Below are 20043 nucleotides of genomic sequence, written 5' to 3'. Positions count from 1 at the left end.
TACTACAATTCCACACTACTGATAAAAATTTGGATGGGTATATTTTTTGGACTGCAGGATATTTGTCCTTCACCATACCAAACCAAAATGAGGAATACAGTAGAAATATTTGTTCCTGGCGAAGTAAAAACTATATGTATTTGGATCTTTACTACAGAATCGGAAATCCCACAGGATCACTTAAATTTGAGCCACAGAAAACCTTCCGCGCAGCTTGCACGTGCTGGCGAAACTCCCTGCCCTTTCCCAAATACCAAGAAATAAGAGAATCGCAACTAGTGACATGCAATGTTCATATTTCACAGACCTCAGATTTCTCAGGTTACCTAAGGAATGACAAATCAGGCGTATTAATTTTGTGATAGGTGCATCGTATTGCGAAACATACGCTCGCTTTTATATAAACAATGTAAGAAATCAGTAATTGTAAATAACACTGTTCAAATTCATCGTAAGTGTCGCTGACTGGCTACTTGGCGTGCTGCAGTCACTGTGTATAAGACAAATGAGCAGATGTGTGTGGATTGATGCCTTAGATCGTGGTAGGCCGCTAAACGAAACAATCGAACAGCCAGATACTAGCCTTCTGTATTAATTATTCAATTATTCATGTGGATTACGGCTAGTGATCTATCCTGAAGCGCCAAAGAAACTGGTACAGGCATGCGTATTCAAATACCGAGATACGTAAACAGGCAGAATACGTCGCTGCGGTTGGCAACGCCTGTGTAAGACAGCAAGTGTCTGGCACAGTTATTAGATGGGTTACTGCTGCTACAATGGCAGGTTATCAAGATTTGACTTTGAACGTGGTGCTATAGTCGGCGCACGCGCGATGGGACACAGCGTCTCCAAAGTAGCAAAACAGTGGGGATTTTCCCATACGATCATTTCACGCGTGTACCGTGATTATCGGGAACTCGGTAAAACATCAGATCTCAGACATCACTGCGGCCGGAAAAAGATCATGCGAGAACGGAACCAACGACGACTGAAGAGAATCTTTCAACGTGACAGAAAGGCAATCCTTCCGCAAATTGCTGCAGATTTCAATGCTGGGCATCAAAAGTGTCAGCGTGCGAGCAATTCAAAGAAATTTTCATCGATAAGGGCTTTCGGAGCCGAAGGCACCTCGTGTACCCTTGGTGACCACACGACACTAAGCTATACGGCTCGCTTGGACCAGTCAAAAGCGATATTGGACTGTTGATGACTAGAAACATGTTGCCGGTCGGACGAGTCTCGTTTCAGTTCTACGGGTAGGAGACAACCTCATGAAACCAAGGACCCTGCATGTCAGAAGGGCCTGTTCAAGCTGGTCGAGGCTGTGTAATGATTAGGCGTATGCAGTTAGTGATATGGAACCCGTGATACATCTAGATACGAATCTGACAGGTGACACGTACCTAAGCATTCTGCATGATCACCTCCATCCATTCATGTCCTTTGTGCATTCCGACGGACTTGGGCAATTCCAGCGTGACAATGCGACACCCCACACGTTCAGAATTGGTACAGCGTGGCTCCAGGAACAAAAACTCCTGAGTTTAAACGCTTCCGCTGGACAGCAAACTCCCCAGATATGAACATCATTGAGGGACTCTGGGATGCCTTGCAATGGGCTGTTCAGAAGAGATCTCCACCCTCTCATACTCTAGCGTATTTATGGATAGCTCTGCAGGATTCATGGTGTCGGTTCCCTCCAGCACTACTTCAGACATTAGTCGAGTCCATACCACGTAGTCTTGCGACACTTCTACGTGCTCGCGGGGGCCCGACACGATATGAGGCAGGTGTACCAGTGTCTTCGGCTCTTCAGTGTAGGTCACTTAGCGTTGTTTTCGCGATTCTGTTTTGTGTTTCCTTCCGTAATTTTTCTAGCATGTTTGTCATTTTTCAGTACATTTTTGTGAAGTTTTGACGAATTCTTTAATTCAATCAGATATGATAGTGGACTCATTGTCTAACGCCAAATGTTGCAATGCCAGGTTCCTGCTTTCACCACTAAGTAGAACGTATAGGCTTTCTCAGCTGGTGTTGCGGACAACAACCCAGAGGAGATTTACCCGTGTCGTACAAGGTAAAAGCCCGCTTTAACATGGGTCGCACTACTTAGAGAAAATTAACCGTTTAAAATTAGTAACGACATTAATTTTAAACTGGAAATACTGGTTAGTATTATTTACACATGTCGGTGCAGTATTTGTAAGATACTGCAAATAATACGTCGTTCCCAAATTTGAACACATTTGGGATCCTTCAGTTATAATCACTTTCCATGTGTTATAAATCTGCGCACGAATTTTATGTTTTGTTCCACACTGGTTTGCTCTGCATTATTACGAACTTAGCCACAGTGTCGTCTATGGCGATTCTTTGATTTAAACTTTTCGCAAAATTCGCCTAAATATAGTATGTTGGTGTACGCTCGCACCACGCTAGGTACCGTAGACCACTAAAATAATAGTCACCAAATTTTATACCTGTTCTTTTGAATTAATCTGGAAGATTATCTAATTAATTTAGTGTTCCTGCGGTAGAGTTTTGTGTTTCTCTAATTCCTGTCTACCGTGTTTCACACACTGTTTTAAAGTGGTCATCCGTGCTTCTGTTGAACCCGTACGCATACTTTATGCCGGTGTGCTCACTCTGCTCAGCGTCACGGTACTAGTACACCGGTATGCACTACGTCTACATGGGGCTCAAAACGGCATTTCGTATAAACAAGACTCCTCAAAATCGCTTCTTGGTGGTACGTAAACCAGTGTTGTTAAGATGCCACTGCAAGTGGATCATACAACCCACCAAAAGAATGTCAGACTGCCATTGAAAATACATTTTTACTTCCCAGTCTCTGCTCACCTACTATAATAACGGCCTGCGCTGATAGTATCAATTGGCCTATGTTCCATAGTCACAAACATTAAAACACTTTAACAAAATAAAAATGTCACTGTTAAAACTGTTTGCACTTGTCTGGAGGAATCTATTCGCTGTCTGTTTACAATAGAATCGTCTGACATAGCTGGAAACTTAACTTAATCTACATCCTTCGATGGATAAAGATAAGCAATGGCCATTCTTTCAAATCACCGACTTGGTCGGCAGGAATGTAGGCGGCAGTCGCCGAACCATCAGATGCACTGTGATGCCAGAAGAGTTCCATTCATTGTAGAAGCATATAGCTGGTTTCTCGCCTTCGTTTTCATTCGGACTATCTTGCTGAAAACAAAAATTAAGAAAGGATATTAATTTTAAAGAATAATATTGAAAATTTTGAAATTGGGGATGTTTAATCTCTGTTCCTCCTCCATTAAATAATATCGATAATTGACGATTAGGACGGCGACCGTAACAAGCAAACAGCTTACAATCATATGGCAGTAATGATTTTCATCTTACCAGGATATTCGATTGTGATCCTCTGTGGAATGCGGAAGTGATAGTACTGCCAAGTTTGTCCGTTAAAACATATAAATGCACATCATCGGATGAGACTAGTCCAGCTGGAAATATACACGGCGTATCAAAAAGAATCGTCCGATTTGGCACGTCTATATTTCTGCAACTAATAAACATATACAATGAATTTTGTTTTTTGATGAACGGGAAATTTACTTTTCTTCATGCCTCTTCATAGGTGTTAAACATGTACCGCTTGAGATGCACGGCATATGTCAATGCGGTATTCAAATTTTTTACACACTGCAGCGAGCATGTCTCGATTTACAGCTTCCACAGCTGCTGTTATGCGATATCAGTTCATTCATTGTTGTTGGTAACCCCCACAAGAAATAATCACATACAGTCAGGTCCGATGACCTTGGAGGGCAGTAATATAAAGCTGAATCATTTGGGCCAGAGCGACCGATCCATCGTTCAGTAATTTTTTGCACTTTCAGATACCAGTGTGGCGACGCCCCATGTAACACTCGAGAGCTTGCTCGTTCCTACAGTACGTTGTCCACGCGCAAACATCAACTAACACAATAGCTACTATTTTTTAAATCGGATGATTCTTTTTGATACACCCTGTACGTGCTGCTCTCTCTCTCTCTCTCTCTCTCTCTCTCTCTCTCTCTCTCTCTCTCTCTGCAGTCTCCAGAGAATGTTTGTAAACAAACACCTATTTCATGATGTAGGTCAGCGGAAGTCTTCAAAAGATTTTTTCCTTCTGTTTCTTTAAGTTTAGCACTGCAACTTTTGATGATTGGATTCGGGCGAAATCCACTTTATAAACTGAAAATAGTTTCATAAATGGATCACGGAACAAGTTTAGTATCTACACTCCTGGAAATTGAAATAAGAACACCGTGAATTCATTGTCCCAGGAAGGGGAAACTTTATTGACACATTCCTGGGGTCAGACACATCACATGATCACACTGACAGAACCACAGGCACATAGACACAGGCAACAGAGCATGCACAATGTCGGCACTAGTACAGTGTATATCCATCTTTCGCAGCAATGCAGGCTGCTATTCTCCCATGGAGACGATCGTAGAGATGCTGGACGTAGTCCTGTGGAACGGCTTGCTATGCCATTTCCACCTGGCGCCTCAGTTGGACCAGCGTTCGTGCTGGACGTGCAGACCGCGTGAGACGACGCTTCATCCAGTCCCAAACATGCTCAATGGGGGACAGATCCGGAGATCTTGCTGGCCAGGGTAGTTGACTTACGCCTTCTAGAGCACGTTGGGTGGCACGGGATACATGCGGACGTGCATTGTCCTGTTGGAACAGCAAGTTCCCTTGCCGGTCTAGGAATGGTAGAACGATGGCTTCGATGACGGTTTGGATGTACCGTGCACTATTCAATGTCCCCTCGACGATCACCAGTGGTGTACGGCCAGTGTAGGAGATCGCTCCCCACACCATGATGCCGGGTGTTGGCCCTGTGTGCCTCGGTCGTATGCAGTCCTGATTGTGGCGCTCACCTGCACGGCGCCAAACACGAATACGACCATCATTGGCACCAAGGCAGAAGCGACTCTCATCGCTGAAGACGACACGTCTCCATTCGTCCCTCCATTCACGCCTGTCGCGACACCACTGGAGGCGGGCTGCACGATGTTGGGGCGTGAGCGGAAGACGGCCTAACGGTGTGCGGGACCGTAGCCCAGCTTCATGGAGACGGTTGCGAATGGTCCTCGCCGATACCCCAGGAGCAACAGTGTCCCTAATTTGCTGGGAAGTGGCGGTGCGGTCCCCTACGGCACTGCGTAGGATGCTACGGTCTTGGCGTGCATCCGTGCGTCGCTGCGGTCCGGTCCCAGGTCGACGGGCACGTGCACCTTCCGCCGACCACTGGCGACAACATCGATGTACTGTGGAGACCTCACGCCCCACGTGTTGAGCAATTCGGCGGTACGTCCACCCGGCCTCCCGCATGCCCACTATACGCCCTCGCTCAAAGTCCGTCAACTGCACAACGGTTCACGTCCACGCTGTCGCGGCATGCTACCAGTGTTAAAGACTGCGATAGAGCTCCGTATGCCACGGCAAACTGGCTGACATTGACGGCGGCGGTGCACAAATGCTGCGCAGCTAGCGCCATTCGACGGCCAACACCGCGGTTCCTGGTGTGTCCGCTGTGCCGTGCGTGTGATCATTGCTTGTACAGCCCTCTCGCAGTGTCCGGAGCAAGTATGGTGTGTCAATGTGTTCTTTTTTTCCATTTCCAGGAGTGTATTTGGACTTAACCTTACCTCTGCCCGTTGATCAGTAAAAAATAAAATTAATGCATTCCGTTTCTCCAGCATTCGTTCGACAACAGAAATAAGTGAACGCAGAGTTTGCGCTGGATTTAGTGTTTTATTTGCTTTAAGCTGCATACACTTTTGAAATTGAGCTTGCTGACACTGCCGTTTGCAGCTTAGTTTTAAGTAAATATATACTGTCCATCTGTTGCAAGTTCCTCACGACGACTAGAAAGTGCATTGCAACTACTATTATCACACAAGTGCGTTGAAGGACAAATGATTCTGTTAATAAGATTCCACGAAGAAGCACTTGTACTCGATGGCTACTGAATTGTGCTTCCCCACCACAGCATTTGCACCATATGAGCCAAATCTAATGACATTTTCTGACGGAATATTGTTTTACTATGGCTTCATTCAGTTTCTCATAGAAGTTAGCTCCGTTTTCCCAATTACAGACATTGTCATTATGTCAGCCAGATTCAAGACCTCCCATGCAGTGAGATATTGTTGAAGCCTGTGCTGAGATTTCTTACCGCTTCGCATCTTTTTTCTCTTTGACGTAGAAACTCTGCACATTCTCTTCATTGTGAGTTGACATTCCACCTGCTTATTAAATTGCGCGTGCTACGTACCGAACTAAAACACGAAGAGCTGAGAATTACTATCAAACCGCTCACAGCACAACTGCTGACATAGCCACGTGTAATGAGAAATCTTACACTATAGAAAGCACTTAATGGAAATCCATTGTTAATTAAATATGTAACTATTAAACCGAACTGTAATGGACACGCAGCGCTACAGTGAACCGTATTGGACAGAGGTCCCTGTGATGCGTGTGTATCGGAAGAGTTCTTAGTTCGTACACTGAACTAAAAATCTTAACGTGAGCCTAGTGCACTGTTGTGCACCGCGTAATAATGGCTTGATACCAACCTAATGATGATGATTGCAGAGTTGGTTCTCGCTTAGAAGCTAAAAATCCCAAAATTATATTTCGCGTATAATCCTTCACTCAGGATCATACTTGATACAGGATTGGAAATTGTTATGCATACGATCTTTCTCATACACCTATCAATCCAGATGTAAACACACACATCGATTCTGGAAATGCGGTTCTAGCTAGCGAATATCCTGATCCACAATCTATTTGTCGCGCTGCCATGCAGACAGACAACAGCTTTTGAAACGCGCTTGGTTTGTCAGATTGACTAATTTTTGAAACTTTGTGACATAATTGGACGATGTGACTTATGTAGTGAAGAATTAAAAATAATATACTGAGCACGAAGTTGTCTACCTCCGGTATTTGAAGAGAGACAGACAGACATTATGTGGACTGCTGACTCAATCGGAAATTGGAGTACCTAATTTCCAGACGCCATTTGTGTAAAACTACTGACGATCAGAGAACAGATATTTGACCGGTCTAGCAAATGCGTGTAAGTACGGAATTAGAATGACTATAATCTAGAACAACGATTCTCTTTTTCCACTTGCTGAAAACAACTCATCGTGGGGAACCTGCCAATATTGTCTTTAATGAAGTACTTAATTGGTTCGAAAAAAATAGGTTACCATTAAATGTTAACAAGACTCAGGTTTTTCATTTACAACTACGTAAAAAAGTGGAGGATCAAGAAAGTATTAAATGGAATGGTAGTGAGTTACTACAAGTTGAGTCATAAAAGTACGGTAATGTACACATTGACAGCAACTTAAAATGGCCTGAACATGTTTTACAACTTCTCAAAAAGCTCATCACAGCAACATTCGCTATTAGTGTGATTTCCACAGTCTATGACCGAGACACCACAAAAACTGCTTATTTTAGTTACTTCCATGCACTATTGTTGTTTGGCATAGTTTTCTGGGGTAATCACTTTCCAAAAAAGTATTCATTGCTCAAAACAGAGTTGTTAAGATAATGAGCGGAGTAAAGTCGAGATATTCTTGTAGAAACCATTTTAGAAAATTAGGAATACTGACAAATTCATGTCAGGAAGTCTACTCTCTATAGTGTTTCATTGGTAAAAATGAGCAACTATACAAAACCAATGATTCATACAATACCCACAAAACCAGGAGGAAGGTGGACCTCCATTATGAGGTGCAAGGTGTTCAGTGCTCTCTCACCATCGCTGAAACCACGAGTCCACCAAATTTAAACAGCAGCTCACACACTATCAACTGGACAATTCCATTTATTCGCTTGAAGAATGTCAGTTGTGTTAACTGTGAGTTTTTCTTTTAATCAAATCTGATGTACTCCTATGCATTAGGATAGTTGGAATCATTGTCAACATTACTATGTCCTTTATGTAGCTATTAAAATCTACATTTTCAGTTTTTTAAGCGTAATTGTCTATACACATCGTGTATTTTGTCTTAAACCTACATCTCCTCTTGCAAAGGTTTTTTTGTATGTATCTTGTGTATAATTTGTAATAATCTGACAAGTTCTACAACCATGCAAATGTCTCGCTGCACTGGATTTACGAGATCTAAATAAATACATGAATGTCACTTGGTCGGTTTGCGCGCACACACAGTCTAAGTAGCCATTGCTCCGCAATATATTTTTTTTTGTGATGGAGATTTGTTTTGCGTAAAAAATCAAAAACTTTACGGTCACTTCATAAGTGATGGGATCGAAAACTGTGCTGCTTCTCTGCATTTGAGAATATAAATGCAGTCTTGAAGATTCCCAACATGATAGAAATAAACATTAAAATACGTTTTCTGGGCACACGATTTGTAACATCTCCCACTTTTCGCAAATAGTTGCTTTTACTAGTTGGGTTACACCAGTAACATGTTTGCCTTTATTTTTAAACGATCCGTGTTAGCTTTCTTGTAATGGTACACGGACCACCCTTCAGCCATAGTCTTCATTCGGAGTAATTGGACATAAAGTGCAACCTTCAAAATTTACTTTCGTTCACGAAACGTGATCAGACGGCACAGTTGAAGCCAAGCATTCTCGAAAAAAATTCTAGTTAAATTTTGAAGAAATGTGGATGTAGTGTACTGATTCTTCGTCGCTTCTTGATAGAACTTTGTAATTACAAATGAAAAGCCACAAAATTGTAATTTTTCTAAAAATATTTTGTTAATCGGTTTTTGGCGTAAGACTACCAGACTGTATAGTTATCAAGGATACATTACTCAATGTTCAATACCTTTCCCAACAGTTCACCAATATTGCATTATCTTTGACCACAATAGTTACCTGTTAACGAAATAAACTAATACTGCAGAACATCCAGTTTTGTGCTTTTATACAGAATTGTTTGTCTACTTTCTTTGTGCTAAATTCTACGAGTACCTAAATAGTCGTAATCTTGATACATTATTAACGAAATGTTATAAAAGTCTGTGAAGCGAAGGAATAAAAAAAGGGGAAACGCTGACGTAGTATAGAGGAAGCGATGGAAGATGATGGTATTACATGGAGAGGGCAAATTCCTTGGGAAAGGGCCGATACAAAAGATGCTAATTATAAAGACGGAAAACTACCTTACCCTCTTTTCATATATAAACATTTTTGCTTGTTTCATCAGAACGGAGTGATTAATTAAATCTACGGAAGGGTGTAAGATGGTTGAAATCTATAAGTGTAAGTGTGTTGTGTTCTATAGAAATAGCAACAGGAAGACCACCTCTACATTACAACTGAAGAAACGCGTATCCAACCTAAAAATGGTTAAGCTGTTACCAACGCAAGCTTTGAACACCTACATGCTTCTGTAGGCATGGTACCATTGGCGGTGGTGTGCCGTGGCCTTCTTTCGACTTTCGGGCTGACGACTGTGGATACCGGTACCTGCAATGTTGCGAGTATGCCGAATCCCGCTGCACCGTGGCATTTTTGGTGTTAAATTTCACCGTTAGGTGTGAAAGAAGCGAAAAATGGCAAAGAAAATCACAGGCTTTTAAAGTCTGTAGTTTGATACTTCTTACTTGTATACTGAACCACCATGCCACCAGTGTCTAAAGTGCCTGAGAAACACAACGAGGTCGACCAGCAGAACAATCTTGGAACTAGGCTACCTATGATCGAATAGAGATGCCGCTAGCCCCATTGATCTGAAGGTCTTGACACTCTACAGCATAGCCAAGACATCGTTTTAACAAATTCATAACTGGGGAAGGCACACAACACGGATTGACACTTAACTACGAATCAGAATTGAACTAATAAGTCAATTACTATGGGTTGTTTGTATCCTCACTGCTTACTGTGTTAGTAACAGCCAAAAAACAAAGCGCATAGGTTCTGTCGGTACTTGTGTTAGTGGGAAAGAAACTTATTGCTCCATTAAGTTTCGGGAATGCAGCCACATGAATTCGGCTTCTCTCTGAAGATGGCTGAAAGGTATACAGCCGAAATATTAGAAGAAGAAGCAGAATTCATGCGGCTGCATTCCCGAAACTTAATGGAGCAGTCTTTGCGCCGCGAAAACCTGAAGATTCACAAGAAACTTTATTATACAGCAAGTTCGTATGTTGGAGGGTAGTGATATAATTAGTTTCGAGCAATGATTATTGTTGCTGAATAGGAGGCTCGCAGGTGATCATTGTAGAGACCCCGCACGACCTTTGAAGTAGCCTTGCATACATTCAGATCGGATGTTGAGAGGTAGATGAAGACACTTAAAATGAATAAAATCTTTGTCTTTGTAACAAATACACTAAATATTCTGTTCAATCACCTGAAAACTACTTGTACACCTCCGAAAGTCATCTAATCCATTACATAGAAAAAGCCATTGTAACTTTCCATCGAGGTCAGGAGTAGCAGAGTGCAAGTTTAGATTTGGGAACGATCTCTAAGTGGATATTCAAAGTGAATCGTTCGGCAATTTACATTATGCGAGTCAGGGAAGTAACGGAAAACCTAAATCTTCATAGTTGAACAGGTACTGATATTTAAATTGCCATTCACAAATTTTGTCACGTGAAACTACATACAGGAGTTCATGCTCATATGGAACATGCACGCAATCACATTTCTTGAGAGTGCTTTTTAGTCCTAAAATGTGAATCATTGGAAGTAAAAAAAAAAGGCCTCTAATTGAAAATTCTCCATAGTGTTTCTCTTGTTTTGGGGTGAACATTCAGTAATGCTATCGTTGGATCTCATGTTCATCTGTGCACACGCGCGCGCGCGCACACACACACACACACACACACACACATATATATATATATATATATATATATATATATATATAATATATTACTGACTAAATTACAGTCTGTAAAAGTTGGCAATGTGAACACATTGCCATAAGCACATCTTTTGTTAATACCGTATCAAATGCACCAATACAGCTTCATGCCACTGCATTGTTGTACTGTTTATCATCTGACGTAGAAACTGAGTCTTTGACTTACATTTTCCTCTAGTCATCACAGTTTTGTCTGTATATATGTTAGATAAGGCATTGGATAAATGAATTTCAGCACACTATATGGTGACTCCAGGAAGAAACAGTCATAAAACATGTCGAGAAAAATTCTGTGACTTATTTGATCACCTGTTTAGTGTCTATTAACTACTAAGCTTCTGACAGTCTAAATCATTTCTTGTTTCTACTTAATGGTTGGTTTCAATTAAACCATCTGCAAACAAAGATGTCCATAGTGATCTGGCACTACTGATCTAGTACCATGTACTAGATACTGGTTGAAAATGTCCACAGAATTTGAGGACTTTGGCATTTGTGATGAGAGGATGTGAGTAATGCAGGAGGCTACCTCTTGCTGCTCCTGTTACATCTGTGTTAAGATTCTTTTGGTGTTCATGGCACCACAAGCTTAGAATTTCTATCTAAAATGTTTCATGGTAATTTTTTTTTAAAAATCCAATGCATGTAAAAATTTATTCTTTGGAAGGTAATTACAATATGTAAAATAAAATGTTCTAGTGTCTATCAGTTATGCTGTAAAATAATTGTAAAGTAATTCTGAAATTAGAGGTAACTTGGACAGTGAGAAGCTGCAGATTAAAACTGTTCCAGGCCAGGACTCTATCTTGACTTTCGCCTTTCGTGGGCAAGGGCTCTATCAATGGAACTGTTCATAGCCTGACTTGCAACCTGCTCTTACAGCTTTGCTTCAGAACAATAGGCATCTCCTAACTCTCAAACTTCACAGTAGGTCTGGATAATTTGAGGGGTTGGAACTCCTGGAAGAAAGGATATAGACAGAAACAGCTTAGTCACAGCAGAGGGGACAGTTTCCAGAAAGAAGGTAGGAGAGAGGCTATGTCTGAAGCAAAGCTGTGAGCGTAATTTGTGTCATTCTTGGATAGCTCAGATCGTACAGAAATTGCCCATGAAAGGCAAAGATCAAAGGTTAGTCTGTCACAGTTTTAACATGCCAGAAAGTTTCAGTATATTTGCCAAGATAATCTATATGGTCATGGCAATTTCTGTAATGCCTCTCTGGCAGTTGGTTTATAATACTCCGTTGCTCTGCTGTAAGGATATGATTATCAAAACATGACTGCATCTGAAATAACATTTCGTAGTACAGCCCGTTGAAGACTGGTGCTTGTGTTGTCAGGCTGTGCCTGCTGGGCTCGGTGGTGATGACGGCCACTCTGGAGGTGCCCAACTCTCCGTGTCCAGATGCCTTCCGCTACCTGCAAGGCGCAGATGGCTACTGGTCGGGGCTGGTGCGGGTCCCTGCCCCCAGCGGGCTGCCAATGAAGGTCGTCACAGAGCTCTACCTCAAGGCAGCACTGCCCAGTGTATGTACAAATACCACTCTGTTTTCGCAATCCCTTCACAGGATAAGGATCAGCAATGGCTGGATAATAGCATGTGAAAGGCCAACAAGAATATGTAGCCACATGGTAATGACAGACTATTTTAGGTCACAAATAAATTCAGTTTTTGAGATAGTTTCTATTCTGTAGGCAGTTCTGTAGGATCTGAAAGATACCTATCTGCAGCTCCCATAACTTGTTCACTGGATTCCAAATGTTTTCCAGTCTAAAATTCTTTATAACTGCGGAAATTGGTGCATACCAAATTTGATAACGACTGATGTTTCAAGAATTTATTCTTCAAATTTTTCAGTGCCTCATTTCCAAATAACTTGTAGCCAGGTGCATCAAAAATTTATTTTAAAAACAGATATCACCAGTTGACCAAGGAAACTTAAGTAGTATGCTTACTTTGGAGGTAATAAATAAGAATCACTTTTTGATTCCACAAAATGGAGTTAATCTTAGCGATAAACGAAATTGATTTCCAACTTTTGGGGCTGTGCCACTGGCTTTCACAGACAGCTTTGATTGCTACTTACTTTTTGTCATAAAGTGAAAGACAAATGTGCCAGTGATATTAAGTTTGACAACAGAAATATCAGTTTTTACAAGATAATGTAATTGGATAAAGTAAGTCTACTCAACAAGTGACAGGAGGAGGACTCTAACATACAAAAACATGTTTTACATATGAAAACTTCTGGAGCCAGTGGCTTGTTCTTCCGGCAGTAGTAGTCTCCCATGACCCGGAGTTCTGGGTGACTTTTTCAAACTCACTCTCTATTCCTAAACCTCTCCAGTCCTCTTCCTTCCCCTCCAACCCTTCTGCGAGGAGGAGGAGGAGGAGGAGGAGGAGGAGGAGGAGTCACTGGCTTTGTTAGTAGATTCTTTATCTATTCAATTACATTATGTGGTATGAAATCGGCACACAAAGGGTGATGGTGTGTTGTTCCTGTGTATTCAACAAAAGACAAATGAGACTAAATATCACACATAAACAAAACTTCAGAATTTGCTTACATGTGTGTTCTTTCTGTAGAATCTAGATCGTAGACAAATCCTGTGATGTGGGTAGTTAGTTTTACAGTTTTGTTGTGGTTATTAAAATAAAATATTTGATTGAATTAAGGAAATAACATTGACCAATTAAATATTTAAATATGTATTTATCTGGAACCATGCGACCGCTACGGTCGCAGGTTCGAATCCTGCCTTGGGCATGGATGTGTGTGATGTCCTTAGGTTAGTTAGGTTTAAGTAGTTCTAAGTTCTAGGGGTCTGATAACCTCAGATGTTAAGTCCCATAGTGCTCAGAGCCATTTTGTATTTGTTAGGCAGGTTCTCTTACAGCATTTAATTACAAATACAGCATTTAAATATAAATGCAGAGGATAAATACAAATGTTAGAAGTGAACAAACAGAATAACATGGTTTAGGAACTTGTTTGTATTGTTGAAGTACCCTTAAAACAGGAAATGTCAGCTTAACATCTTTAACAAGAGCTTATCATCAAGTACTCTTAATTTGCGAAGGGAGAAAATAAAAAAAATTTGCATCCGCCAAACTAATAACCTTATACACTAGAATCAGTTTTGAGCCACTGTAAGTTAACTCATGAATTGCTGTGAAAGATGTATTACTATATGAAATATAATATTTCAATGATATTATAACCATCTCTATTAGTTTGACACACCTTCTGCAAATATACAAATGACTGTTTAATAAACTGGTAGAAGCTAATCTACATGTTCCCCAGCCAAATCCTGATAACCCATCCATTCATTTAGCAGCTATCTTTCACCTTCGCATACGCCATCTACTCACAGCTGTAGATGTTACCAGTTACCCACAAACATTATGCATTGTCATAAGTCCTCAGACTAGATTGATGCGACCTGCCATATCTTTCTCTCCCCTCATCTCAGAGTAGCATCTGCTCCTCAGTTATTTACTGGATGTAGTCCAATCTGCTTCCCCCTAAGTTTCTACCCTCTACTGCTCTCATGGAGGATATTGCCAGATGTATGGACACATGTCCTAGCATTGTCTGTCTCTTCCTTTTGTCATTGTTTCTTTACCTGCCTATTTGTGGAGAACACCCCCTCCCCATTCATTATCTTATCAGTCTGTGGTGCCGATGAAATCGGCACCAACATCGATATGCATTCATCTTTGGACTCTAAGCATTATCTTTGGCTGTTCCGCCATGTTCAGTTTAGTTCTTTGTGATTCTTGTGCGTGTTAAGGTTAATAAATGAACTACTGCTAAAGGGTTGTGGTTATTGGTGCAACCAACCCGAACACACCCCTCACTGGTGACCCCAAGCTGTAAAATCTTCAATTTTCGCCGTTTTACTGTGTCCGCGACCTCCGCGTTGGTTATTTTCATGTGTATTACATCGACACAGCATTCGAACATTGTCTTCGGCCCAGCGCCTAACGGCGGATTTTGTAATAGAGATGCATCGTGTTGTGAGCGATGTACACCCGCCAGGACTGCAACAAGATGCCTCTCACTCGATGATTCCGCCGATTTCGCCGGACGTTTTCGAGCCTGCAACAATAAGTGAGGTTAGGAGTGTGCATGACTCTGGCTATCAAACACCTTTGTTCCCGCCACATGTCCTCCCTCATCAACTGCGCAGTTACCTCTTATGGACCAATGCTCATTTCTGCAACTGCTTCGTCAGACAACCTACTACCGCCAGGACAATGATTTGCCATGGTGAAATCCATGCAGTACCACGCGGATACCTGCCACATGGCGAGACGTGCTTCGTTCACAGGTCAACCTCCTCAGCATCTGACAGTCCGCGCCTGCCTCGGTTCAGCATCGGCACATGGCTTCCTACTTCGATACCTCGGGCTGCAACAGGAACAATAACTTATCTGTGCCTGACCCCCACCTCAATCCCACTGCTACGCCTCACTGTTTTGTGCCACGACATTCACCTTATCCGCACAGTTTTGAGTGGAGTGACTATGAACAGTGAACATTCACACACATCCGTCCCACGTTCGACATCATTTCCCACACTGTGCTTCTGGACAGCCCGCACCTCCGCAGCTTCCCTGCAACACAGGTGGCTGCGGCTCTGATCATATGTCAAGCTTTCCTCCGCGGACTAACACACATTCTCAAATTTTCAACTTTTTCTCAGCTGTCGGCCCCCCCCCCCCCCCACGCCGGCTCCATTCGAACTTCTGCTGCCATTCTCGTCACATCTCGGTGCGTCACCCACGTCTGTCTTCCGTGACGAGTCAATCCGAACACATCCGCAACGTGTCAAACATCCGCAACTGCAATTGATACATTATGGTGTTTCACCCGCATCGGCCTTCTGCATCGCAACGGATCATTCTCAACCACAACGTGTCACCTTCACACTGCCACCTGAACAGCCATTGTTGCCACATCCCCTGGAGACACTCTCTCCTGGGATACTACAGCAACAACAGCTCGTTTCGGGCAGTGCCCTGACGAACTCAACTCAGCCTGTTCTTCCGAACATCTTACAATGCTTACCGACACTGTCACTGTTTAATCCCGACAGAGCTACAACCTGGTTCAAAATTGCGGACGAAGTGTTCGACCATTACAAACTCGATGAGTCAACCAGGTTTCTGTGCCTCATCACCCACCTGCACGACCAGGACGACTTGATTGCTGACCTGGTCGACGCCCCGGACTCACCTACCAAAAAGACAGTTCTACATCGGCTTGCACGCTCAACTGAGGCAGCAATACGGCAAGTGCTCCACGTCGAGCAACTAGGCAATGACAAACCTTCCCAGCTCTGGAGACGGCTACGTGCCCTGGTCAGCGCCGATCTATTCTCTGACACAGCTCTCCTCGCCATCTGGTCAGATAAACTATCTCCTCACATCCGCTTTGCTCTGGCTCAAAGGTCTCCTGAACCTGTTGAGCAAAGAATGACAATTGCTGACAAGCTACACGATGCATCACTGCTCTCTTTCGCCAGCCACTGCCTTCCTGACAAGTCTCAGGTTCAGGCTCATCGTCTTGCGGCCGGGGCCGTACTGTGCCGACCATTTCGCTCACTCCGGCAAGCAGTAAACAAGCAATTGGGACGTCACCGGCTCCGCACACAGTCACGCCCCCTCCTGCAACCGAACCTGCAGCAGCCACTGAACCTCAGCCACCGCCACTGGCAACGAACGTTCTGCAGGAAATGCAACCGCACTACCCGTACTGTTACTTCCACACATGGTTTGGTGAGGCGGCACGGAACTGCAGACCACCCTGCTACTCCTCAAACGCCAATCGCAGGTAGGTCCGGTTGCCGCCTTCTGTGCACAACATGACAGGCACCCCCCCAGTGCTCCATACTGGTCGGGAACGACCGGATAATTGTGAATGACTGTACATTAGACATTTCGTCGGGATACCTTTTCCTAGTGGACACAGGCGCCGATGGTTCACTGCTGCCTATGTCCTTAGTGTCGTCGAACATCCGCCCTCATCATACTTCACTGCAAACTGTGAATTCAACTAAACTACAATGCTTGGGTTCCATTTCCCACGTCGTCTCACTCTCTGCAAACTGCAAATGCGCATGGACTTTTTTAGTGTGCGAAATTGACGAACCCATACTAGGCATTGACTTCTTGCGACACCACAAACTTTCACTGGACCTAGTGCGGAACACCGTGTTTCATCATCCGTCCAAGACTCACTTCCTCTGTGCTCCATCAAGCAAACCCCCCGTGACACATCGGTCCAGGCTCATCTCATCCGTACATGCTCGTCTCTGTCGATGACGTAACAAGAAACCACGCACAAGTGCCTTCTCGAGCTTGAACAAGTTGCTCAACTATGCAAGGAAAACCACGAGCTCTCCCTCTGGCTCCACGAAACACAGCTCCAGCTCTCCAATACAGTGAAGGGATTATAGACACTACGGAAAGGACTAAGCAAGGTCAGTAATTGTGCCGAATCTGCTTACAATCCCAGCGAGCGAGCCTCCGTGTGTTTACCTCCCGCTACCCCTCGTAACTGTGCTATCAAGACTGCCATAACATGTACCAACAGTTCCGCAGGGCCACACCCTCCTAACATGACAGCGTTTGACACTCGGCCGGACACAAAGTGCGCATGCGTGACGAGCGTCATGTCTTCCCAAACTGACAGCTCCTACCCCATCCCTCGTGGACAGCACCTCAAACTATGCAACTTTGGCTCCTGCGCGCCACGGTACGACCGCCAGTGACAACACAAACAGTGCACTCGCGCTAAGCGTTTCGCCCATGACTGTGCTGCCACAGGCCACGCCCTTGGACAATGGACTCGCTAATGGTTCACGAGCTCTACCAAGCTCACCCGACCACGGTGCCACTGCTTCGGGCTGGCAGCCATCTTGTCGCATTGACTCCTGGGACACTTCGCTGCCTCGCCTCCCGTCGGATCTGACGAGTGACTTCGAACACCACAACCACGTCTCGCCTGCCCCGCCCGCCACACATTGTAAACAAACCGCCTCCCGTGCCGCCGGCAACATTTCCGTCGTCACCAACGGCATGGTTCACAAGTTTCGCCTCACACCAGGTCGACTTTGTCCCGAGTGCCTCTCCGACCTCAAAAAGCAATTTTCTGAACTTCTAAGCTCCGGCGTCATTGAATCCTCTGCCGCTAGCTGGTCTACGCCTATACATATGACATCCAAGGAAGACGGGTCCTGGCGCATGTGCGGAGACTATCGTCGACTAAATGCATGAACAATTATGCACACCTACCCCATACCCAACATTGCAGACTTCACCAGTTCCCTCGCAGGTGCGACCACGTTCTGTCATTGATTGCAAAGGGGCCTACCACCAGATACCCACGGCACCTGAAGACATCGAGAAGACAGCAATCACCACCCCGATCGGGTTATTTAAGTTTAGATTCATGCCCTTCGGTCCAAAAACGCAACCCAAACCTGGCAACGCTTCGTCAACGAAGTGCTATTTGATCTAAAATTCTGCTTTGCATATCTTGATGAAATTCTTGTGTTCAGCTCCTCCATCGAGGACAACATTCGACATGTGCAAACTGTTATGAACACTTATGTGGCAGCAGGCATCGAGACCAACCAGGACAAATTGCAGCTACATTAACCCGCTGTCACTTTCCTTGGTTTTCGGGTCTTTGCCGACGGCATTTCACCGCCCCCCTGAGAAAGTACAAACGATACTAAACCTACCCAGACCTTTGTCATTCAAAGAGCTCAGGCACTTTCTGGGGATAGTTAATAATTATCGCCGACATCTACCTCAGGCTGCAGAGATTCAGGCTCCACTGAGATGCCTTGGCAGGCACCAACACTTTCGGATCCCGGCCCGTTCCATGGACCCCTGCTATGTCTGACTTTCACTGCCCTCAAAAATCTTCTTGCCAAGGCCTGCAGCATTGCGCATCCTTATCCCAAAGCGCAGCTTTTCATCACCACTGACGCGAGTGATACTGCCATCGGCGCTGTCCTTAGCCAGACAATCGACGGCCAGACTTCGCCTCTGCAGTTCTTCTCGCATAAGCTCACCAATGCACAATGGAAATATTCCATGTTTGACAGTGAGTTGCTTGTGGTCTACAAAGTGATTAAGCATTTTAAGACTGACATAGAGGGACGCCCTTTCTATGTTTTAATGGGCCACAAACCTCTGGCTGCGGCCATTACAAACCTGCCAGCTGACCCGCCCCTCATGCTTCAGATACATGGACTTCATATCTCAGTTAACCCCGATGTCAGACACACAAAGGGTGCTGACAATATAGTTGCTGATTTCCTTTCACGAGTCGACGCTGACCATTCACTGTCAGACCTCTCTGAACTGCCTAACCTCCAACCCATTGACGAGGAAACACAAAACCTGATTTCAGACTCTACTTCACTACACTTCGACCGCACAACCTTCCCTGGCATTTCTGGTGCGACGACTGTACGGGCACGTTACGCCCCCTCATCCCAACCACACTCCGTCAAGCTGTCTTCAGTGCATTGCGTAATTTAGCCCACCCCAGTGTTCATGCATCCGCCCGCCTCATAGTGGAGTGCTTTGTGTGGTGAAATGTCCTCCTGCGTCGCGTGCCAACGCTGCAAAGTACACAAGTACACTTCACCCCCCTCGGCACCTTTTGATCCCTCCTGGGCGTTTCCAGCATATTCATATTGACATTGTCGGCCCCCTCTCCCCCTCTAACGGCTTTCGTTATATTCTCTCGTCTACCGACCAAACAACTCGCTGGTTTGAGGCTGCCCTCCTCCCCAATATTACTGCAGAAACTGTTGCTCGAGCTTTCGTCGAGTCGTGGGTATTGCGTTTTGGATGTCCAGCTATCATCAGGACTGACCAGGGCAGACAATTTGAGTCGGCCCTGTTCAATGGGATTTGTAACATTTGCGGCATCCGGCGCATCCATACCGCAGCATATCACCCGCAAAGTAACGGGCTACTCGAGGGCTGGCACCGCACTTTCAAGGCAGCTCTTCGATGCCACGACACTCTATGGATGGAGGCCCTTCCCCTTGTGCTACTCAGCATTC

The 20043-nt window shown here is 44.3% G+C and overlaps 1 protein-coding gene across 1 annotated transcript in view; it reads left to right on the top strand.

Moving 5' to 3' along the window:
• The window catches only part of LOC126101147 (serine protease gd-like), a 307303-nt gene that overhangs the window by 201041 nt on the left and 86219 nt on the right, over positions 1-20043 (top strand). The window contains exon 2 of the mRNA XM_049911839.1: positions 12285-12471. Coding sequence (XP_049767796.1) covers positions 12285-12471 — 187 coding nt within the window. The remainder of the gene's footprint in view (positions 1-12284; positions 12472-20043) is intronic.

This window comes from Schistocerca cancellata, chromosome 9, assembly GCF_023864275.1.
Source record: "Schistocerca cancellata isolate TAMUIC-IGC-003103 chromosome 9, iqSchCanc2.1, whole genome shotgun sequence".
Classification (NCBI taxonomy): domain Eukaryota; kingdom Metazoa; phylum Arthropoda; class Insecta; order Orthoptera; family Acrididae; genus Schistocerca; species Schistocerca cancellata.
This window is presented reverse-complemented; position numbering and strand designations above follow the sequence as displayed.